The following is a 25,865-nucleotide window of genomic DNA, read 5'->3' on the forward strand; positions in this document are numbered from 1 at the left end:
TCTGCCTCCCTGGGGATTGCAGAAAGACTGTATAATTTTTTATCGGGTTGGGGGCCTTGATATACCCATTCTGGGCAACCACACCCCTACCTATATAAAAAAATCCCCGGCGCTTAGCAGGCTTTTTTCGCTCCTGGGGGCATATCAGGGGCTATTGCCCCCATCTTACTCCTGGAGGGACAGCAAGTCTTTAGTTTTCCTTGTGGGGGTAGGGTGGGGGCATTTGCATGCCCATTCTGGGTAGCCAGCACCCCAGGCCTATAAAAAAAGAATCCCTGGTGTCTAGGGTGCTTTCTGCCCACACAGGGACAGAAAGACTGGAATTTTGTGGGGGTGGGGGGGGTATTGGCATGCCCATCTTTGGCAGCCCCCAACCCTAACGTAATTGTTAAAAAAGCCCTGGCTTCTAGTGGGTTTTTGCCCGGGGGGGGCAGATTGGGGGCTACTGCCCTCATCTGCACCCAGCGGAGGCAGAACGACTGCTATTGTGCAGGGGAAGGTTAGGGGCTTTGGCATGACCAAAATGGGCAGCCTGCATCCCAATTTACATATTAAAATAAATCCCTGGTTTCTAGTAGAATTTCTGCCCCCCAGGGAGGGCAGAAATACTGGAACTTTGTTGGCGGAGGGGTGGTGGCATTGGCATGCCCATATTGGGCAGCTCCCATCCCTAATTATAATTTACAATCAAATCCCTGGTATCTAGTGGGCTTTATGCCCCCCAGGGGGGGAAGGAGAATTGTGTTCTTATGACGATGGGGATGTGGGCATTGGCATGCACATATTGGGCAGCCCCAACCCCTAAATAAAATGTAAACAAAAATCCCTGGTATCTAGTGGGCTTTCTGAACCCCCTGGGTGGCAGATTGGAAGCTACTGCCCCATCTGTCCCCAGGGGGTGCAGAAAGACTACATTTGCCCAAAATATTATGAGGGGAGCAAAGGCCCTTGCCCATGGGGCTGCTCCCGCATCCCTGGTGCCTAGTGGGTGGATCCCTGCTTGGGGGTTGCCCTCCTGACTTTCTACATGCTCAGGGGGCTGAGATACCCCCTGAGCATGTAGAAAGTGAAACTGAAATGAGCCTCTTGGCTCATTTCAGTTTCATTTTCATTACAATTACGTCATCACTTCATGCGCGAGATCAGCATTGCAATGAAAATATAAATTGGCCTCGGGAGGTTAGGGAAGTTCTTCCCCAATCGCCTAAGGCCAATAAAAAAAGGGAAATCCCTCTGATGTCTGCAGCAGAGAGATTTGGTGCCTCTGTTCTAATGATGGAATGGTTCCGTCATGAACACAGGACCACTGAAACTCATGACGGAACCATTCCGACATAAGCACCGAAGGGGTTAATCAAGATCTGTTGTATTTGTGTATATCAGCATGTAGTAGGTAAAATGATTATCATTTTCCAATATAATGCAATATTGCATTATTCCTTTCAATATATTCTGGCATAATATAATCAAGCCTGTGCATTTCAGAGAGCTTTTTTCTCCTTCATCCGGGTTTTTACTCTTCAAGTTTCTCTATTTCCTTCTCTTAGGGCTTCATTACAAGTGGCCCAGTATCACAGTAAGCTGTTAAAGGAAGAGTGGTGCCAGTAGCAGACGTTAACAGCCCCATTTAGATTACATCATCATTAAGTCCACTGGGCACATTAACAAGCCCATATCGCCACCACAATGTCACTTTTCTCGATGGTGTGGTGGTGATAGAGACTTTGCCTTATTCACAATTCACTTCATGTGGCTTAACGGTAACAAGACAAAATATCGAATTCAAAATATAGAATTACCGAAATATCGAAGTAAAAATATAGAATGGACAAAATATCGAATGGACAGATTATAGTGGTGAAAAATATAAAATCGAAGGTAAGTAATTTAATATTGAATAGTAATTTTTACCCCTACGCTATCCAACGCTTTCCCTACTGTTGCACTCTCTGGAGTAGGAATAGTCATTTTTACCTCTACGCTATCCAACGCTTTCCCTACAGTTGCACTCTCTGGAGTGGGAATAGTAATTTTTACCCCTACGCTATCCAACGCTTTCCCTACTGTTGCACTCTCTGGAGTGGGAATAGTAATTTTTACCCCTAGGCTATCCAATGCTTTCCCTACTGTTGCACTCACTGGAGTGGTAATAGTAAATTTTATATTTATTATTTCATTAATTTTAATTACTTTTAAGACATTTATAAAAATTCGATATTTTGACTAACTATATTTTTTAAAACTATATTTTTGATTCAATATTTTTGTACTTACCTGTTTGTAGATAGGAATTTGATATTTTTGCATTCTATATTTTTTCTTCGATATTTTGGTAATTCTATATTTGTGTATTCGATATTATGTCAGTGATCCGGCTTAACGCCGCCTTGTGAATAAGGCACCCTTTCATGCAATACTTAGGGTGAAAGTGGTGGACAATGGGTGTTGTGTTGGACGTTCCACCGCAACACCTATTGATTTTGACGCTGTTCCATATTTTCGAGGGTGGCGTAAATATGGGGCTGCGCCAAAATTAAGACCAGGGAAAACCTGGTCTTACCCTGGCGAAACAAGTAGAATTTTTTTATTTCTCCTAGTTTTTACTATTTCCATGTGTGCTGCTTCGTGCAGCACACATAGAAACAGCAATACGCTGTTAATTGTTTATGTGCAGGAAGGTGTCCCTTTCTGCACATAAACATTTAAAAAAATGACGGGGCATATTACCAAGCAATAGCGATAATTATCGCTATTGCTTGGTTAGAGACAAAAATTTACCGCTGAGCTGCGGCGATTTTTATCGCAGATAAACCTTGTTATTACCAAGGTTTATCGCAAATGTTATAAAAAACGGCTGCAATGCATGAATATCGCTGAAAAGTCAGCGATATTCATACATTACCGAGCTAATGCTCTTAGCAATGTTATCCACCTCCCATTGGATAACATGGCTAAGAACTGCTCAGGGCAGGTGTTAGCTTTTGGAGATATTCATGCTTAGCGCGAATATCTCCAAAAGTTGGTAATAGGAGATAGTGATGTTAGCGACTGTTTCCAGTCGCTAACATCTTGGCACGCCCACTTTGCATGTCATTAGTGATAAATATCACTGACATGCAAAGTGGGGCCCAAGATGGTCGCTATCTCCTACTAGCTGTCGCTAACTGGTGTTAGCAACAGCTAGGTAATAGGGAGATAATTCTATCTCCGCTTTCTTGGCTTTTAAAGCCAAAAAAGCGGAGATAAACCCCCTTGATAATATGCCCCCAAGTTCCACAACTTCTATGTGTGCTGCATTTAGCAGCACCCATAGAAGTTTCAAAACGCCATTTCAGATTGTTTATGTGCAGGAAGGGACATCTTCCTCTACATAAACAATCATTCCCATCAATTCAGGAACCATTGCACTATGGTGAAAGGGTGCCTGCATTGCCGCTAGGCAGCTAAATTAGCGCCAGCACAGGGGGAAATGCAAGGCTGCACCACAATCTTGTAAATTCTGTGCATCCCTGCATTTCAGAAGTGGCAGAGCGTTGCATTAAGTCAGGGAGGCTAATGCCTTGCTTTGCCACTTCCTTGTAAAGAAGCACCCAAGTGTCCAGCATTTTCACACAAACACATCTTTCTGAAAGCAAGTAACATCCAGTGAAATACCAAGAAAAAACATGAACATATTCATAGAAACTCAGATTTCCACATATTATTACACAAAAACTCATAATGGGGAGTGTTTTTGCCCATGGAGTTTCATTAGCCATAATATCAGTAAATCTGGGGGTGGTGGTGTTAGTTACTGGACCTTTTTCTAGCCCACCTGTAATGGACCCCAGGATAAACTAGTCATTGTTCATACATTACTCAATATTTTCCCCAAAGACATTTTCGTACTTCCAAGAGTACTGACACCTTTGTACACCTTCAAAGTCATACTTTTTTCCAATGTGTATACTGAACTTCTTCTGACTTTTAACAAGGTAGTAAGTCGCAGAAGAATGATTGTTCATAACATAAAATAGCTTTGTAGACTGCCATATCTGACTATACTGTCCATTAAAGGTTTGCTCCAGTGTTAAAGGCCTGAGACGAAGAACGGGCCTTTGATTTCCAGTACAGCCCACTACGACAGGCTATACAACTATTAGAACATTTCACCCTATCAGGGCAGAATGTTCTAATAGTATAACAAAGGCCTCATGGAACCCAAGGGGGTTGAAAACCCATTGGCTCTGAAGCCTTAGTTCACAGCTGTTGCAGTGAATGTTCTACAGGTAACAGCCGTGCGCCGGGACACGGCTGTTAGCATTTGAGCATTCACAGCAAGAGATGTGAAAAGGAGCTGAAGTCATCCCCATGGTTCTCCCAGGCTTGGCTGAACTGCTTTTTGTAATTCAGCCAAGCCAGGCAAACACGGGACCTGAGCAGCAATCCCTCCATTGAAAGCCCTAGTATGACTGAACTACATGAGGAGGGCAGGGTGAAGGCTGCATGTGTCCTTCTGCATGGCCTCTGTCTTTCTTTTTCCTCTACCTAATTAATATATTTTCATGAGGCAGGGGAGAGAGAGAGAGAGTAGTGGGCCTATATCAGTTCATATAGGCCACTGCTGCTCCATTGTCTTCAATGGAGCTCTGAACATTCCAGTGCTCTACATCATGTTTAAAAGATCTCATAGGCTGTTTTTCAAAAAACAACAGCAATAGTTCTTTTATTAAGAGTTATTTCCTGTTAGAAATTTGGTTAATGGTTGAGAGCGGTGAAACCCTACTCAAGCAGCAACCACAATCTCTGTCTGTGTGAAAAACAAGCAACCCCCACATTAACCTGTGCTTAACCCTCTGGTAGCTTGGCACAAAAGCAGTCAAGTTTAACTTAGAGGAAATATGTAAAGTATTTATGCTGCACTTCAAGCAGTAATGAAGTGAAAACACAACACAAGAAATATACCAAACAAAATTAAAAAAAATAGTAAATTTGAACAAATTATTATAATTCAGTACAACTGGAGATATGCAATTTCTAATATTTAAGGAAAAACAGTGCATAGAAGCACAAAGCACCAACTTTGGTTATCTAGTCACACCAGACCGGAACAAAGTCACAAGTTCAGGCTGACCATGATGGAGCACAGGGGAGATACAAGGACCAGGTTAGACCCAGTGAAGGAGAGTACCTTAGTTTTAAAAAAGAGTGCCGGGGCTTGCTATGCGAAATCACTTTGCTACTGGATTCAAGTAGCCTGATTAATGAGGGGTGTTACACTGAAACCAGTTGCAGGATGCTTGTTTGTGGCCCAGGGAGGACCTGGCTTGGCAGTTTGGGCTGAACTGTTCCCATGAGGAATAGTGTCAAGACTGATTTACACATGGGTGGGGCTGAACTGGGGTGGCCAAGTGAGCTAAATGACGAGGATGGATTTAACCTAGATCTGATAGTAACTGAGGGTGAGTGTCGGAAAAGTTTCAGCATTCTGTCCGTCATCTTAAAGTGTTTGCATTGTTTGCCATAAGTTGGCAGGGTATGCCCGGAAGTGGGTCCCTTGATCATTTCGCCACTGGATTTAAGCAAGCCTGGCTGATGAGGAGTGTTACCACAAAATTGGTCCCAAGATGCTGCTTTCTGTTCCAGGGAAGACCTGGCTTGGCAGTTTAGGCTGGACTGTTCCCATGAGGAACAGGATCAAGACTGTTTCGTATATGGCTGGGTCTGAATTTGGGTGTTGAAGTGAGCTAAATAACGATTATGGATTTAACCCAGATTTGATAGTGACTGGGAGTGAGTGACTGAAAAGGTCAGTGCTCCGTCCATCATCTTATTGTGTTTGCATTGTTCACCCTAAGTTGGCAGGGTATGCCTAGACGTGACTAGACAGTCCCTTGCTCACTTTGCCACTGGATTTAGGCTAGCCTGGCTTATAAGGGGTGTTACCTCGAAACCGGTTTTAGGATGCATGTTTCCAGTCCAGGGAAGACCAGGCTTGGTAGGTCTGGCTGGACTGTTCCTATGAGGAACATGGTCAAGACTGATTTTCTTATGGCTGGGTCTGAACTATGGTTTGGTCTGAACTGGGGTGATGAATTGAGGAAAATAATGATGATGAATTTAACCCAGATATAATACAGACTGGGGTTTAGTGTCTGAAAAGTTTCAGCGCCCCGTCCATCATTTTATTGTGTTTGAATTGTTCACCCTAAGTTGGCAAGGCATGCCCAGACGTAGGTCCCTTGCTCCCTTTGCCACAGGATTCAAGCTAGCCTGGCTGATGAGGGGTGTTACCCTGAAACCTGTCCCAGGATGCTTGTTTGCGTTCCAGGGGAGACCTGGCTTGGCAGTTTGGGCAGGGCTGTTCCCATGAGGAACAGGGTCAAGACTGATTTGAATATGGCTGGGCTTGAACTGGGGTGGCTTGGAAGAGGAAGGTTACACAGTAGTGAAAATCCTCTTTAGGAGTTTTTCACTACCAGGATATATAAAACTTAAAAGTACATGGCCAAACTTTTAAATATACTGCACCCTGTCCTCTGGGCTGTTTAGGGTTTACCTTAGGGGTGATTTATATGTAGCAACATGGAAGGTTTAGACCTAGCAAAAGGTTTATTTTGCGCGGTCAAAATGGCAGTTTGAAACTTCACACACAGGTTGCAATGGCATGTTTAAAGGGGCATTTAAGTGGGTGGCACAATGACTGCTGGCATCCTGAAGCCAGCAAAATCAGGAGGCTGTGAGGCACAAAGATGTTGGAAAACCATTTCAAGGATATCAGGTCCAACAATTCTTACCAGTTGTTTTTGCATAACAGCTGCCAATTTCCATTTATGCTACATGCATACATTGCAACTATGTGATTGTCCTTAAATCATGGATACGTGGATACAACCTCTGCCAGTAACTGAACAAGAATTATATGATAAGGAGATACGTTTGTTCGAACAACCTTATTCCTATCTAAAATTAAAATATTCCAGTTCATAGGAAAATAAAACTTGAAGGTTAATTTCGCAAAACTTCCAACTTTTCCAAAGAGAAAATCAAAAGAATTAAAAATGAAGAGTGAATGTTATCCTTCAACAAGAAATGTTACATTAGGCTACCTAGAAAATAGCATCATGAATGAATTGAGAAACATTTATTTATGAGACTGATAATCCAAAGTTAAAAATTAAAGTGTTGAGAAGAGTAAGGTCTAAGTATTGATGAAAGATAACAAGACAAAGTACTGTAATAATTCAAAAATAAGTACACTTAACACCCTTTCTAACTCCATGTGAAAATTGCATATCTTCTAAGGCAATGTTGGGCGTCACCTGAATGGACTTCATTAACATAAAATAATGTTTTCTCTCATGATGTAGCCCTGGAACTTTGACCTAATCCCCGTGTATTGATAAAGATATTTTTTTTGCCTCAAAGGCAAGACCTGCACCTCTCTTCAAACTGCTATAGGTTCTCCACAGCCACATTTATTATTCCCCATCCAAAGATCTTTCAAGAGAGCCTGCTCTTTTAAATCACAAGAATTGTCTAGGACTATGTAATGTCCTGAAGTAAATAAATGGGCATGCAGTGATTGAAATCTTGAAGTGAGAAAGTGGTGCATATTGTGAAAGAGTGGTAGATGTAATTAGTATGCTCTTTTATCCCAACCCAGCTACTTAGAATGTTGACCATCTATCTAACTTATGAAGATGTGGAAAAAGGTAACACAAATTAATTGAATTTATGATAGTTCTTGTGACTTCAATAAAACCTTCAACAACTTATTCTATAATTCTGGCCTTTAACCCCTTCCAGGCTGATGACGAGCTGGGCTCGTCATGGCGTAGCCTCCTCGCACGCTGATGACGAGCCCAGCTCGTCACCAAAAGTAGGATTTCGAAAATCTCAGCGCAGGAGCGGAATTCCGCTAGCGCGCATGAGGTTAACTTATACAAATCTTTGATGAGTTTTACTGATTTGATGTGCTTAAAATGAAACAATGGCTATTATATTTTTCCAGACTTCCCATGACCAACTTGTACTTGGTCCAAATGTGTGAAAACAAGCACCTGTAAATTCAACATAGTTTTCACTGTTTGTTCTGAAATGCTCGCAATACCCCTTTGATCTGTATTTTTAAAACTTCCTGTCAGGACTGAATTCGTTGGATAAGATAGCAGGGGCAGCTCCACCCATTAGGCCAGAGGAGCGTTGCCCCACTGCTTTCTCGCAGTGTGAGAAGCAAAAACATAAAATGGTATTTTAAATACCATTTTATGTTTCTGCTTCTCAGGTTGTGAGAAAGAAGAATGATATGCCTGGTTGGAGCGGGTGGGTTGGAGTATTGGGGAGGAGTGGCTTGCCCAATGCTGTGGGTCCTGAGTGTTTAGTCGGCCCTCTTGGGCCGACTAAACCAAACATACGCACTCTCCATTTTCTCTATGTAGGCTGCCTGGCTGGGAGCCATCCGCACCAATCACAAAGCTGACATTGCAATGTTGTGATTTGCTTAGGGGAGGGGAGGGAGGATTTCTGCTTCCCGTTCCTGAGCGGGAAAGCAGCAGGAAAACAGAGGCTTGGGACCCGGCCAGGAGCGGAGCCAGCGCAGGATCCGGTAAGATACGTTTTTTTTAATCCCCCGCGTGAACCCCCGCGTGAACCCACGCATGACTCCTCCTCCCTCCCCCCCACTTGCGAGTCATGCAAGCCGCAACTGCAAGATTGTGTATTACTGCACACTTATAGGTGCTTTTATTTCTTTTTTTATATTTCATAATCTTTCTCTTAGTGTTCATATTGGTGCCACCTCTCTTTTTATAATGTCACCGGAGCTTTTTAGTATATTGTACCAGACAGTTTGTGAGGGCAAATTCTATAAGTATTTTTTACATGTTTATTGTATTGTTTATTGTAGCTCACTCTAGCAATCAATACAACCATTCTAACTTTATCAACCTCAACAAGCAAAGCTTGTAAAAAAGTTATTTATAGTTGTGAAAATCACAAAATATTTAGAATTCTACAAATTCCATGGGGTGGTATTTCCCACTATTTTGTTGTGCAGGAGGCTGCTTTGAGTAGAAGAAACCTTGTAGGATCAAAAATGCCTTGCGTGAAGCAGAGGTTTTCTCCTTTAACCAGCACCCCTACCGGTATCTCGCATGACTTTACAAGGCATCATATGCCTTGGTGTTTGACTTATTTACTAGCCACTGCAAAATTAGTTTTTGAACAGTTTTGTATAATTTTGTTACATTTTATGAAACAATAGTTCACAATTTTGCTCAGGCCAACAGTACACACTACATGTACAACTATTTTTTAAGATGAGATATTAACCAAGTGAGTTAGAAAAATAGCTATGTCAATCTGTACTGACATGTTTCATTAATCCTTGCTTTTCTTTGATTTAACTTAATTTCCTTCTTAAATCAAATATTCCAGACTGGAGTAGTACATCTGCCTCCATTTGTTTTATTTTGGCTAATATGTACTGTAACCTTAACCAACTGTTCCATTAAAATGTATTTAACACAAATCATGTGTAGATCAAATGTATCTACTAGCAATTAATATAACCTTATGTGGATTCAAGTATTTATATAATACATTTAAAAAGTGTTCGTATAAGTGCAGTAACAGGGATGAGTTTAAGTGCTCAATCCTCAAAGCGGCTACACAAATTTTGCACAAAAAATGAAAATATACGAAAATGTGTCCGAATTTCAAACTGTTTCCCTAGTCCAAACACATCAGACTGTGTTTCAAACCAGTGTGTGCTTCATTGTTTATTTCTCTGCTGTCACCGGCAGAGCAGTACTGCTCAGTTCCTTACACCAGCCCTCTCCCTGCCTCCCCACTTGAACCATAGTTATTAATTCATGCCTCTTCCATAGTGCTGTGGGACTAAATTGTCCTTAGGAATACATTTCTTATTCATTAAGGGGTGTCGCTAGGAATAATTGGGCTCATTCACCTCGCTCTAGAACCATACTGTCCTCCAATTGAAGTATCCGCCCATTATGTGCTGGCAATGACCCTGTTACTCAACACAAGAAGAGAATGTCAGCTGGTACATTTATACCAGGGACAATATTTGAAATTTAGACATATTGTTATTGCCAGTTGAGGCTTACAGAAATGTAGCTGTCCCTAAGTCATTTTGTAAAAATGCATACTTCTCCTATTATGCATTTATGTGTTCCCTTGGAGTACTAAGCACTTTATCTCTGGTTTTATTCAACTTTTAAAATATATTGTTATCACAAATGTCATACTTTTGCTTCTAGATGTTTATACAATTATTGCTAGTAGCCAAATTCGGTCTTCCAAGCTAAGGTATGAACTGTATTAAATGAGTCCTAAGGGAACCGTTATTCCAAGTTACACTTAATGATCAAATTCCATTAGATATAGTGGGTTGTACTTTATGTTATTTGTTTGATTGACATGCACAGCATATAGTTGATGACAAACATTTTGAACTATTTTTAAATAAGTAAAGAACTGATAAAATCCCCTCAAGGGCCAACCGTACTATGAGTGTTACATGATGTGCAAGTCCAGATCCATGCTACACAATGCATTTTTAATGCACAATACAGTATTATCATTGCATGTAAACACTAACAAAAACAATGTTTACTTTAGAAGGAGTACATGCTAAGGAATCTGTCTAACATGCCACTCTTTTATTTGCAGTTGTTTTGCTGGATTCAAAGGAGTCACAGGCAGAGCTGGGCTGGACTTCTCATCCATCAAATGGAGTAAGTAATACCCTTTCTGTGTATCCGTGATTTGTGTTTAAAGCAGGAATATTCATGGTTGCTGCAATCCATGCCAGAATATGAGGATGCCCAATGACAATGCAAATGAGTTGCAGCTGGCTTTATGGTTAGCAGTATGCACACTTCTCTCAGGTGGATTTCTGAAAATCTGACATTGATCTGGCCCTCATACACATATTTCGAAAATCTCTGGTTTAAAGTCTGCTTCTGGTGCATTTCTTTGTAATAGAGCCAATTGTTGAAAAAGTACTTATCATCAGTATCTATTTGTCTGATATCGAGGTCATTACTACTGAACTGTCAGGTCCTTTTCTCAAGAAAAGTATTACACAAAGGCATTTAAATTGTACACATTGTGTATTACTTATGTAAAATTCTTAATCACTGCGATGCAGATAGCAAATTTTGCGAGATCTCACAGCAGTGTTTTGATACAATGATTAGTATGGCATGTCTGTGCATTACTTTATCTTGGGGTGTGCAGCTAAGGGGCTTGATCCATAACAAGTTTTGAGGATATCCACATAAATATACTTTACATACACTGAACTCAGTTAGGGATAAATAACATAATCTTTGGTCCTCATGAAAACCTGCTATAAATCCAACTCCCCTGATTCTATATTGCACACTAGGACACAAAAGGTGATGGGTAAACTTGTTACAAACTTCTCATCTACTGGTATTCTCTTGGGCTGCATTTCAGTCCAATACTTTCTTTGCCTACTATGTGTCTCCAGTGGATGCCAACAATATGCACATTAGTTTTGGTTCTGCTCCAATTGGACAAGTTCACCACAGAATGTCAAGTCAGACCCATTGTGAACCTGAATACTATGGTACTGATTCTTAGAAGTAAAATTACACTTCTGTGCAAGTTTATATTTTTTTTATTGACATTCACAAACTACAGGTTAATTTTAAATGTATGACTATGGAAACTTAGTAGTTGGGGTGGAGAACTCTGCACATAAAAATGTTGGACAGTGTCTTTTTATATGCGGAGTTCTCTACTCAATGTCCGAGTCTCTATAGTCGTAAACTTACAATTAACTTGTAGTTTGTAGTACCAAAGAAACGTAAACTTACACCAAAAGTGTAAATTTACCTACCTGAATGAAGAACAAATATTCCCACACCTGGTTCATCCTTGTACGGGCCTCATCAGTGATATGCTGCTTTGATCGTACAGCACAGAACGGGTCCTCATCTGGGAATAACCATTGCACCTCAGAAGTGGCATAGTGTGCATAAAAGGATGGGCTTGATTCTTGCTCCAAGTCTTTGTCATTGTTCAACATTTGTCTCTAATGCTCTAGCTCAATGTATGTGGACATTTTGTGCTTCCAAGAATGTGTCAAATCTGTGTCACATCAACATACACAATTCATGATGATGGGATCCTTGATGTTTAATTCCTTCCTTTCTCCAGTGGAATTCTGTTGTTACCTTTAACTGTAACCTCTTGGTTTCACCATGCACCTCTTAGACAATAATAACTTTATTTGCGGGTATCTGGGTCCAAGGACACCTCAGACCCATACCTTTGTTTTGTTAAATGCTGAGGATGCTTCACTTGCCATTTCCTATATTAAACCCAACAAAAATGCAAAATGTGCTAAATCTCATCAATGTATGTCAAGATTACAAAATCTGAGTGATAGCAAAAGTCCTCTAGCATTTATCTGTAAGGCTTAAACTTTGGGTAAACTTGGATGGAAAGGTCATTCTTAGCTCAAACTGTCCTGCTTTATGCCTTTATTTAAGCTTCATTTAGTGTCTGAGATGTTCATGCAGCCCAGTACAATACTGGTTCAACTTGAAAGCAGATCTCCAATCAGAAGCAACGTAACAAGTTTACAGACCTACCATTTCAACCATCCTTTTAAGTGTGAAAAGTCCTGCATTGGTTGCCCTTTTGTGTTCACACTACAATTTATAAATGATGTTGCCACCTGTGTCTCCTTCCTATTTACCATTATGCGTTGTTAGATTTACTGAGTGTACACTGTTCTTGAAGATGAACACAATAACTTTTTACATAGGTCCGTATTATATATGGAATATTTTTAACATATTTCTGTTACTTTCTTTTTATTTAGTGGGAAGAAATAAGTGGTGTAGATGAAAACTACAAGCCAATACGCACTTACCAGGTATGCAACGTGATGGAGCCAAACCAAAACAACTGGTTGCAAACAGGCTGGATTATGAGGCGAAATGGCCAAAGGATCTTTATTGAACTAAAATTCACATTGCGGGATTGTAATAGTATTCCTGGAGTTGTCGGAACATGCAAAGAGACTTTCAATCTTTACTTCATTGAATCCGATTATGACCTGGGCAGAAACATTAAAGAGAGCAAGTACATTAAAATTGATACAATAGCTGCGGATGAGAGTTTCACACAAGGGGATTTAGGAGAGCGAAAAATGAAGCTGAACACAGAAGTGAGGGAAATTGGCCATCTGAACAAAAGAGGTTTTCATTTAGGGTTTCAGGATGTAGGGGCCTGTGTCGCCTTAGTTTCTGTGAGGGTATATTACAAAAAGTGTCTCTCTACTATTCAAAATTTGGCAGTTTTTCCAGACACCGTTGCTGAGGCAGCGTTTGCAACTCTTGTGGAAGTTCGAGGGACTTGTGTCAATAATTCTGAAGTAGACATGGATAATCCTCCGAGAATGCATTGCAGTGCCGAAGGAGAATGGCTGGTACCTATTGGAAAATGTACTTGTAGTGCTGGCTTTGAAGAAAAGGATGGAAGCTGTGCAGGTAAAAATCACTAAATGCATTATGACTTTCTTTGTAAACAATTATTCTGAGTCAAAGTCCAATGTATCTGATGGACCATTCTTTTAACACAGTTAAAGTGTTTGCTGACTTTGTATTGGAATATTCTATGAACATGTTAGTTTTGTTTCAGTAATATGAAAAACATTTCTGCACAGAGATGGCCAACTCCTGTTGGAAAAATATCATAAATCCCAACCACATTAGCATATATACAATTTATTGTGCTATTTGTGTTTATGCTTATGTAGTCTCTGTGAGTATCTAAACAAGATATACTGTGCATAGGTAATAGGAGATGATGCAAAATAATTTTGAATAGTTAAGGATTACATATTTATGTGAGTGGTAAGATTGGAGTTTAAAGTAAGGTGGTAATACACTATGCGTTATTGAGTCAAGTATAAATTAGGTGATCCTAAGTCAATTGGTGTAGCTGATAACTAAAATTTGTGCGCAATGGAAGATCTTTCAAAGGCAGGCATGGCTAACGTTGACGTTTGGTCCAGATCGAGTACATTCCAGCTGGCGGATTGTAGGAGGACAAAGTATCCTTAGACAATTCAAGAATGTGTGTGATTGTAAAGTGGTATTGTGATTTATGAGAATAAGGATGGGTCATGAGTATAGAGAGTGATATTTTAAGGGGTGTATCCATGGGAAATTATAGATTGATTTGAAGACATAGATGAAGAGTTTGTATACGTCCCAAAGGTCAACTGTGAGCCATTTGGCTGGTGGTGGAAGGAGATGTATTCAAGAAAGCGGATTAAAAAGATGGTGACTGATTCTAGACATTTAATAAGGCTGATCTGATATTAATTTGGCAATTGAGTGAGGACACTAGGAAGGACATAGTTTGTTCATAAGGACTGAAATTGTACTTTTGTAGCGACAATCATGCAGTGGAACATATCTTAGGAATGTTCAGTGTCTTGCATTCGGCAGCAGTAGTAGTTGGGGTCGTAACAGTGGAAATATGCAAGAACTCTCAAAGTGGAACTGAGAGTTTCTAGTGCAGGGCAGGGCTAATTACGTAATCAAGAAAAATTAGGAGACGACAGGAATATAAGTGCCATGGACTGAGGTAGGAATGTGGAAATGTAATGTTATTGAATGACTTCTGTTTAATTATGGAAATGGAAATAAGAAATAATGCTCTTCATTTTATCCAAATAAATTGTGTCTCTATTTTTGTGTAACATGATTACTTACACACTGGGAGTGTCAAAGTACACGCTGAAAGTGGTAAATACAACTGCATATTACCGATTGTATTATTTTTGCGTAGGTTCACAAAAATGAATCCATATATCTTGGAAATATGTGTTGTTTTAAAATGGAGTTAAAACAGACAAGAACTTCTAGAAATAGTACTTGATTGTTACGTCATCAACATATTCATGAAGTTTTAGTTTGTTGACATTGGTCAAATGATTTATTAACTTTCAATAACTGTCAAATATTTTGTATTTAAAAATCAAGGAGTCCCATTAAACTGAGACATTGTCTTTTATGCGACTATGTAGCCATCTCTATCCAGGATGAGATCAGGAGAGCACCCAGAATGCTGACACTATGACAGAAATGTAATTTCTGTTGGAGCATACGGGTGGGCTACTAGTCAGTCATACAGCACATGTGAAAAGTCGAATTAGGAGATACGCTTTGGTTAGGAATATAAATGGAATTTGGTTCAGAATATAATTTTGATTAGCATTTTATAGGATAGCGATTAAAGCTAAGAAATGCTTTTGTCTCAATCAATGATTCTACGTAATTCACAACTTTAGTGTCCAACACCAAGTGGTTGATGTTCTAATAAACAATGGTTAGAGGTGTAGTTGAAAGTTAAAAGAAAGTTTTGTGAGAACTTCGGAGGCAGAACTGGATGAATGCCTTATGTCTGATATGGGAAATATTTAGAGCCCCAAATCTATCCTATAAATACCTGATATTATGTGGATTTAGGTAGATTTAGGGGACCGAAACTGGTAAGGAACCATATACATGACATCCATTACAAATGGGACAGGCATGGACAACCACCATATCTATGTGACAAGCTACATAATGGCTCATAATATTATCTTTTCAATATTTATCACAATATGTCAATGGTAAGCAGCAAAGCCTTCATGAGAGTAAACAGTAAACTGCAGTACATTATTCTCAGCTACTCATATTTAGAGAGGATCTCTCCTCCTTTCTCCCTTCTTTTTCTTCTTGAGTTAGTGTCCGACCAGTATTTAATGTGGTTGAATATGACAGTGGGTATTGTCATGGGAAGATTTCTGAATAGTTCCATTGTGATGATGAAATAAATAGGAATTGATGGATAGGAATAATTTGTGGGGTTCCACAGTAGTCTTTTCAGGTATTCAGTATTCCAGATTCCAAAATTAATTTAAACCCTTTACTCATTACATTCAAAAGCATTTTGCCTCAATGAATGCTGTTGTCCAATTTCTATTTATGTATGTTGGATGATTCATCAGGTAACTCTCATTACTTACTTAACAGCATATCAAAAGCTTCATTCTACAGACTAGGCTGTTTGTCAGACATTTTACTTCTATATTTTATATGTCTTCTAACTTGACTTTTCAGTTAGCTTGCACAACTAGCTGAAACGATGTTTCATTATTATATAATAATTAGTGAGGAAAGCAATGTATAATATTCATACTTATTGCTTGTAAGTCTGAGGAGAAGAGTCAGATATGCTTGAGGAGCAGGGAACCTACTGGTAGCTGAAGCCGTTTTTGCAGCTAGGAGGAAGAATAGAGAATCCTCTCTCACATTACCCAGTCACTATATTCATTATTGAAGCAGCATCTCATTTAGAAGGCACTGGAAGGATCACAATCATGTCATGTCAGCAGAGGTTAAGGCCTCTGTTCCCCTGGTGAGGACTGCCCACCAGATTGGGAAATTCTAGCCTACCTAGTGGGATCTTCACATGCCTTCAGAGTCACTACTGTAATGGCAGTTGAACTTGCAATTGAAGTGTTTGCTGACTGGGCATCAGGTTTGTTGAATCAACTCTGTAACTTTTCTTATTTCTCTTTGAGCTGCCCAGTCAGAGCTCCACTCGAGGGTTCTCCAGGCTAGAATAAAGCCGAGGGCAGAAGATCAAAGGGACTGAAATATATAATGGTGGATGGCCCGTTGTTGCAACAGGACGACGGTGTAAATAACTCCATCCTCCTGATGGAGGAACTGCCTGCCAAATTTATAGTTGACCACCAAGCAGACAGTCTTATAAAGCATTGGCAGGATCCGCCATCACAGTGATTCCTGTCAAAGCATATTGCTGTTCATCGCAACCCTGCACCAAAAAAGTGTATTTTTTATTTTGAAAAAAAAAATCCAGAAACGGAATCAATAATGCTCCCCACATCATTGGAAGCATCTCCCATGGAGGGTGAGCATTATTTGCATTTTACTGTCCCTAACTCCCGGTGCTAGCCCGATGGCGACAGACAGTATAAAAAATGGCTATATTTCCACCAAGCTGAATTGGGTGTGTGGACATGTAGCTATTTCTCTAAAGACCCTTCATCCATTGGGCTGTCGGAGAGGTTTGGTCAAGGCGGTGATGAATGTGTGGTCCGCCTGCAGTCAAATTGGGTGGGCAGACCATTTTATTGGTAGTGTGTATACTCTGTCACCAATGTGATGGAGTATACACACTGCCAACAAATACATTGGCCCCAAAGTCTCTCAATTCATGTGCAGGCTGGTTGAAGAGAAAGGATTAACATATTCTACCGAAATGCTTTGTGTAAAGTACATAACCTTGAAGAAAACTCCTCCGTACATTGTGAACATTCAGCTACTCTGCCACCCATGGACACAGCACATACCCATGTGACAAACATTGGTGTTCTTTATTATTATAACTCTCAAGAACCTGTGAGTTTATAGGTACCCTATAGTCTTTTCAAAGGCAGGCAGAATGTATTATTATTTAAACTTGCTGCTGACCCACGCGCTATTGGTATTCATCTCACAGTGAAAATTCGGAATGGATTTGCATTACTTCCTGAAGATGTAATGGATAATTTACAGTTTGGCAGAGAGGGTACTCCATCACAACAGTGAAGTAGGGCCCTTTCTGTCAAACTCACAGACCGACTACCTGATTTAGAGTCAGGAGGGCTGAAAGTATGTTGATATCAAAGGCCACCCCACATCCGATGCCAGCATATTTCTTCAAGGCTCAATTGAATATGAGCCGTCAGTGGTGACCCATCTGATCGCCTGCCCAATTTAAACTAGGTGAGTAGATGGATTTCTTTTTCTGTCAGTCACTGCCAAGATTTTGCTAGGTAAAACCTGGCAGAGAGGGACAGTAAAAAGAAATAATGCCCCCCAACCAACACCATGGGAGCAAACTCATGAAAATGATTGAAAGTCATCAATTTCTCATGGAAGTTTTTTTTTTAAGAATAAAAAACTCTATATAGGTTGGAAGAACTGGATGCCCAATGACAGAGCTGTATGTCAAACTTTTAAGGATTTGACAAGAACCGCCATGATGAAAGTTCCAGTTAATTTTAAAAGTTGTCTGCAAGGTTAAAGAACCTTGGCAGGTGGAGATCCTTGGGATGACAGAGACAGTGTCCTCCACCATCCTGACTGGGTACCCGCTGTCCTCCTAAGTCAAAATAAGCCTCTTAATTATTTTATGGACAATGAATGTCGAGGTTCTGGGAGAATGCACCTGCAACAGTACCAATAAACACCAACATTAAGTCTATGAGTATTAGGACAAATGATTAAACAGGGAATTATACATGTATCCTAGCAATGTTAGAAATGGAATTTCTGAGATTATAAATATTACAACAGAAGCATATGGGATATATATACTTTTGTCAAGCTCATGCTTGTGTTTTTCATGGCTCTTTGCGCACGTTTGGGACATTTTCAAGATATAAATCACATCTTGGAGTTGGTATAGTGGATTTTATTTTTGAATATTTGGACCTTGGTACATGGAACAACATTCTTCAGCTTGTGTGAGTGGTGTAAGTTAGTATCCAGGGCTAAACAATAGATGATTCCTATTGCATTTGGTATTACAGAGAATTTGAATGTTAAAATAACTTTGAAAATGTGTATAGGGTATGTGCATATATTCTGAAAAGAGTCAGTTTCACTGCCATGGTTTTGCTGTGAAGGTGATTTCTCGAGCTAAGGAATAAACCATTATCCAGAACTTAATGGTGGCTATTGGCAGATTTTTCTCTGGTAGTGAGTAGACTCATCACAGCAAGTCCCAACTCCTAGTTAGTTCAACTATCGAATGAGGAACAGTAGTTGGCCCCAATTTCGGGCAAAGTAAGTGGGCCTATCAGTGCTGCACAAATGTACTTTTTGTTACATTTCTTTTATTAAACAAAAGCATCAAAGAAACAAAAAACACCAGGTGACATTACACAAATGATTATCAATCAGTCAATGACATTTCTGTACCTCCCAGCTGATTACAATTGAGCTCAAGTGTCGGATCAAGGGGATACTCGTTCCTCTGCTGCACTTGGACCCGTCGGGGAGGGGGTGCAGATATCTCCCCTGTAAGCATTCCAGGCCTCCCAGATTTTATTCCAGTTCCTGGGGCAACACCTTGCCAAGTACAGTGATCTTTCCCTAAACATACTCTAGTCCAAATCCTCACTCTACTTCTCCACCCGGGGGGGCTGACTGGCACCCCACAATTGAGCCTCATGGGGATTGCCACAACTTGTGGATATGATTTCGCTTCCTGCCAGTCCTCATCATCTAGTTCTAGTCCGCCTGCCAGCCACTGCCCTCTGAGGCGTCCCAGTGGGTCCTCCATGTGGTTTATTAGTGTCCTGTATATCAAGGAAATCGTCTTCTCAGGGAGGTGGCCATCCAGCACTCTATCCTCAAGAGGGGAAGCCCCTGGGAGTGTCGTATCATGGGGGATGTGTGTAAGCAGTGCATGCCGTACTTGGAGGTGCCGAAAAAACTCACTGTCATTCAGTTGGTCTTGCAGCCGTAGGGAGTCAAAGGACTGAATTGCACCATCCTTCCAGAAATCCTTGATGGAAGTGATGCCAATGAGGTCCCACTTGTCGAAGCCCTTCGACTTCCATAGACTTCCCAACTGTTCCGCGCTCCACAGGGGGGTGGCGAGCGTAAGCCTCCCCTCCCCTTTGAGGTGTCTGTTAGCCGCGTGCCAGACCCGGACTGCATGAACCGTGGGTCCCGTAAGATGAAATCTTCAGGGTGACGCATACAGTGCCCTGGTGAAATCTCCCCCCGGCATCAAGCAGCGATACATTGCGTAATCTGAATCATTAGGGTCCCCATATATCCCATGATTAATTGTTGCCAGTTGGGAGGCCCAATAGTATTTTATGACGTCCGGCAGTCCTATACCCCCGTCATACTATGGAAGGGTAAGTTTTGAATAGGCGATACGAGGCCTACCGTCCCTAAGCAACTGTCTCTGAAGAGATTCTATACCCCTAAAATAGGATGCCGGGACTGGGTCCATAGAGTTCTGCAACGCATACAGGAACCGAGGTAAGGCTAACATCTTAAAAAGTACCGCCTTGCCCAAAAGGGACAAGGGAAGCGCCTTCCAGCTTGCCACATCTCCTCTAAACCAGGCCATGGGGGGGGGGGTCAGGTTACTGGTGAAGCAGGTCACGGGATCCAGGGAAATATTGAATCCGAGAAACCGGAAACCCGCCTGGGCAAATTGCAGAGGGCAAGCCCTGGGAGGACCGATTTGTCTCCCTTCAGGATGAAGAGTACCGACTTAGACCAATTGATGGCGAAGCCTGAGTACCTCCCAAAAATAGCCAATACAACAAGAAAGCAGGAAAATGAGGATCTGGGGTTTGGTATGAAAAGCAGGATATTGTCCGCATAAAGCAAGATCTTAACCTTTCCAGTTGGGTGTCCATCGCAACCCTCATATGGAACGATCTTGCTGGACCCAAGCCGCAAAGGCTCCAGCGCCAGGGCGTACCGTAGCGGGGACAGCGGGCATCCCTGCCTAGTCCCCCTGCTCAGGGGGCAGTCGGAGGACTTACGGTTATTGACCACCACTCGGGCAAGAGGAGAGGAATAAAGAAGACGCACCCAGTCAATAAATTCCGGTCCAAAACCGAACTTCTCCAGCACCGCAAAAAGATAGGGCCATGCAACTCTGTAGAAGCCATAGTAGCGTCCAGTGATACCACCACAGCAGATTCCTGGATGGCAGCGGCCCGGCCCAAGACCCCAAGGAGACGTCATAAATTAAGAGCTGTGTTCCGCCGCGGCATAAATTCCGACTGGTCCGGATGTATTAAGGAGGTGAAGACCTTGGCTAGTCTCATTGCCAATATTTTCGCCAGTATATTTGGCTCAGCATTCAGGAGTGAAATGGGTCTATACGACAAGCAACTCTCCCTGGGCTTTCCCCCTTTGTGGATAACCACTATATTGGCTATACGCTGGTCATATGGAAGCTCCCCCTCATCCTTACTCTCCATAAACATAGAACGGAGGAATGGGGTGAGTCTGTTAGAATTCAGCTTGTATAGTTCAATAGAAATGCCATTCGGCCCTGATGCCTTGCCAGAATTAACCCCCCTGACAGCCTGTGCTACCTCATCATTGGTTAACGGGGAGTCCAAATAAGCGCGGTCCTCCTTGGATAGCCGGGGCATTGTCTTCTTATTGTCTTCTTCCGAATACCCTCCTTCTGCCTGGTACACCTCGCTATAATCGTTGGCGAACTTATCTACAATAGCCTGTGGGTCCACGGTCACTTCAAAGGCCTCCCCCTGCAATTCAGGCACCAACCTTGATGCCCACTCTCGTCTCTCCAGCCATGCAATCAGTTTTCCGGCCTTGTCCCCATGCTTATACACCCTACTTTTGGTCTCTCCGAACTGCATCCTCGCTCCATCCCTGGCCATTCCGCTAAAATCGTCCTGCTTTAGTTTGAGACGGTGAAGACCCTTGAGGGTTACCCCGCCAGATATCTCCCTCTCTAGGACTATCATTGCCTCTTCCACCTCCTCCAGCTCAGCTTGCCTCTCTTTCTTTTTCATGGCAACTATAAAGCCTCACGCCGTAATCCCGCTTTTAACACTTCCCATAAGGTCTGCGCTAAATCCACTGTGCCCTGATTGTCCAGAGAGTACCTATCCATTGCTTTGACTAAATCTCTCTTGATGGTTGGGTCTCGGAAATGCCAGGGATAAAGAGGAGCAATCCTGCCTGCAATGACTTGGTCGAATTCTAACCGTGCCCAAACCGGGGAATGGTCGGAAATGCCCCCCCCCCATGTGTCGTATCTCCCCAACGGCCCAAGCTTGGGCCGCTGGGACTAATATATAGTCTATCCTAGACATGCTTTGATGGGCGGAGGACACATACGTGTAGCGTGTGCTACCCTGAATCCGCATCCGCCAACTATCCACCAGCCCTGTTATGTCTGAGAAATAAGGTGGTCACCTCTGTATTGGGCGCAATATTCTAGGTGGGTGTCGGTCTAATTCCCCATCAACCAACCCATTAAAAGCTCCTCCCAACACCAAAGTCCCCAGGGGCAAGGTAAGGAAGATTGCTCCTAAGTCGCGAAATGTGTCCGTTTGCAGGCCCGGTGGGACATAGATCGACATAAAGGTTGCCGTCCTCCCCTCCCCCTGGCCCGAGATACCGACATACCTCCCCCTCTGACCTGACCACGTGGCTTAATTGGTAATAGGAAAGGAGTTTTTGAGGAGGATACCAACCCCTGTGACCCAGACATAAACCCTGCATGTGCCACCAATCTGAAGCCACCCCTATGGAGGGCCATGCACTTATTTCCGATAAGATGCGTCTTTTGCAACAGCACCAAATCAGAGGAGTACCGCCGAATGAACTGATTGACCATCCCCCTCTTGATCTTGTCTCCCAAGCCATTCATGTTCCAGCTAAGTACCTTGACCCCCGTTCCTTTCCCACAACATGACATCAAATTGGAATAGATTCACCTCATTAGCTACATTGTCCCCTGATGTTTGAAACAAATGAAAAACACAAAAAACTAACAAACCCCAAAACAGCGCAATCCTAAACCAAGAAGAGTACGCCAACCCTGGATCCCTCCCGCCCTCCCTGCACCCCAGCTTGCGGCTTATGCCCATCCCCAACTGGCAGTGTGCCTGTCGCCCCACAATCAAACTCTACACACTAACTAAAAGTAGCAACGAGGAGGAGAATCGATGTCCTACGCTCCCCCCAGCTCTGCTCTGAACATTAGTCCACTGTTACAAATTCGCCCGCTCACTCTCTAGAGCGCTGCACCAACAATCAGAACACCACAACAGGGCCAGCTCCCCAGGTTTACATAGTCACGGCTCCACAATCGCACCCTCCACTCTCACTCCTGTTCCTTTGCCTCGCCTTCTCCCGAATGACTGCGGCTCTCTGGCTCGGACAGATGAAAGCTATCAATCCAATCTGCCGCCACCTCTGGATTGTCAAAGAACCAGGTTCTCCCCTCAGCCTCCACTCTCAATCTCGCCGGGAACATCATTCCGTACCGCATGCCTTTGTCTCTCAATTTATTTTTCACCGGTAGGAAGCTTTGACGCTGTTTCTGCACAAATTGTGTAAAGTCTGGAAAGAAGGAGAGGGAGGCATTTTCATATAGAAGGGCCCCCCACCGAGCGGGCCGCCTGCAACATTACGTCCCGGTCCCTGAACTTCAGGACCTTCGCAATCATTGGGCGGGGTGGAGCACCGGGTTTATTCCGACCCCCAGGCACCCTGTGACCCCATTCAATGGTGAAGACATTTCCCAATCCCTTGGGTTTAAGGTGGTTGAGGATGATGTCTTCGATAAACAGATCAGGGACCAGATTCTCAGCTTTTTCAGGGACCAAAAGGATGTGAATGTTGTTCCTTCTGGCCCTCCCCTCAAAATCATCAAGCTTCCTATCGGTCAGGGCAGGGGAGACCTTAAGATCACAAACCTCCTGCTGGAGCAGTACCACATCATCTATCAGACTGGCCGTCTTTATATCCAATGATTTGACCTTCTCGTTCGCTTTCGTAAGGTCTGCCCTGATGAGGTTGACTTCTATCGTTACCATGTCCAGTTTGCTGTCCAGTGATTCCATCTTCTGCCCTAACAATGCCTGGACTCCCTCAATGGCCGCCATGACATCTGACAGTGTCAGTTCAGTCAGCGTTCTCAAAGAATCCCCACTTGTCGATTGGGCCCTTTTCGCCTCCACAGGTGATCCTCTTGACATAGTGTACCAGTTTATTGGATTGGACCTGCTTAGTTCCTCTGGAGGATCTGGGCAAATTCTTGTTGGCATCCGCTTTGGCCACCATGTCGGTCACTCCCCAGCGGTCCCCGTCGCTCCCAGGCTCCGTATGAACACATAGGCTCCTAACTGAGTCAGGCCCCTCAAGTGAACCCAGACCCCTCTGTTGTACATGTTCACTATCTGGGACAGAATAGGCTAGCAAGGATCTCTTAAATGGAGCGACTATTTGTGGCAGGGTGTTTGGAGGCTCTGCTTAAGTCTGTCCAGGCAAGTCAAGGCTTCAGTGGAACCGGGCCTACGCAATGCCACCCGACTGCGCCGACGGACCCGGCATCCACAGCCAGTCTGTAGGTCCCAGCCGATTGCGGCGATGAGAGAGAAGCCCAACGCGTTTCACCTTTTCACCAGGCTTGATCCCGTGATCAAGCCTGGTGAGAGGTGAAACGCGTTTGGCTTGGCAAGCGTCTGAAAATAAAGCCACTGTAACTTTCTAAGCAACACAAGTGAGTGCGTTTTTACTTCACCAATTTCAAGATTGGATTTTGCTAATATATATAAATAAATATATAAACCAAAGGTTACAGGGATGTTATAGTAAGGTTCTTAATTTACTCCCCCCAAACCATAAAAATACAGCAGTTCTAGTTACACTTATAGATAAACTTATTTAAAGAAACTATGGCTTGTTGCAGTTACTTAATTGCACGATTTAACATTTCTTCTGAAAAGTTTAATTATAAGGATGACTAGAACTGCTGAATTTCTATGGTTTTATGCGAGTAAATTCAGCATCTAACTATAATGTTCCTGTAAACTTTAGGGAATTTATGTTTTTTTTAGCTTGCACATCAATATACCCTGCGCTGAGTATGGCCTTAGGCCGTATCCTCCAAGTTGTATGTTTGCAGGTTGAACCGAAATATAATTTAACGTTATTATTACTGCTCCCCGGACTCAGATCTGTCAAGTATTCTTGGGCCTGTATCTCCGATGTGTAGCTACGATGTGACCTCTAAAGATGACCTTTTGCCTGGGCGGGTTTAGGAGGTAGACTTCTGCCCCTACTTTTTGGAAGGGGTTGATTAGCTGCCGGAGGTGCCTACCTCACTCCATAGTAGCATGTGCAAACTCCGGTTTAGCAAAGAATGATTCCCCTTCCAAAGATTTTTTAGCGTTCGGGCGTGCCTTATCATAGATGTGTTGCCTCAACAATAAATTTCCAAAATAGACAAGCATCGCCCTAGGTCTTTCAGCTGCATTTTGTGGATGTTTCCTCACCATTAGGGGGAAGTGGTGAGCTCGTTAAACCTCTGCATTCCAGTCCCATTTTTCTTGATCCGGGAAGGCTCCTCTTAGAAGGTTAATCACATAGTCTATTGGATTATCTCCCTTCAACCCTTCTGGAATCCCCAGTAGAGATTAGTTATTCTGCCGCTGGCAGTACTCCTGGTCATCCAGTTTGAGTATGACATAAGCCAGGGTGGCTCCCTGTGATGCATTCTGAGCTTTCAGGGTCTCTACTGCAGTATCCAAGGACTCTGTACGTCCTTCAACAGTAGTCAATCGGTCCGCAAATTCTCCACAGCCTTTGCTCAGTTTTAGCATCCTAATCTGCAATTTCTTTGAGGCAACCTTTCCCCAACGGCTTTAGCTGCAGTTTTCTTCCTGCATTTGTTTAATGGACAGAAAGATAGTGGTGAGAGAAGGTTCTTGTCCCCCAGCTAAGATCCCTGCTTCGGCATAATCCTTATTGGTTATCCCGGGATCTTGAAATTATAGTTGTGCATTGGAATAGTCCCATTTCAGCTGTTGCTTACTATTCCCTAGTGGGCCCTTCTTACCCCCCTCCTATGTTTCTTCTTTGAGGACTTCTTCTTTCTTTGCATTATTGTTTTGGACCATCCGGGAAGCATTGCTATTGGAATCCAGAGTAACTTCACTTTCATAGGATGAGCACTCTTCTTTGGATGAATACGAACCCTCTGTCGGATAAAAAAACTTCTTGTACCCCAAC

General features: G+C 42.5%; 1 protein-coding gene across 1 annotated transcript in view; it reads left to right on the forward strand.

The window, feature by feature from the left end:
* Window positions 1-25,865, forward strand: part of EPHA10 (EPH receptor A10) — a 1,551,477-nt gene that overhangs the window by 50,904 nt on the left and 1,474,708 nt on the right. Inside the window, exons 2-3 of the mRNA XM_086956448.1 lie at window positions 10,675-10,739; window positions 12,863-13,532. Of these exons, the coding sequence (XP_086812574.1) occupies window positions 10,675-10,739; window positions 12,863-13,532 (735 nt within the window). The remainder of the gene's footprint in view (window positions 1-10,674; window positions 10,740-12,862; window positions 13,533-25,865) is intronic.

This window comes from Lissotriton vulgaris, chromosome 2_1 (assembly GCF_964263255.1).
Source record: "Lissotriton vulgaris chromosome 2_1, aLisVul1.2, whole genome shotgun sequence".
Classification (NCBI taxonomy): Eukaryota; Metazoa; Chordata; class Amphibia; order Caudata; family Salamandridae; genus Lissotriton; species Lissotriton vulgaris.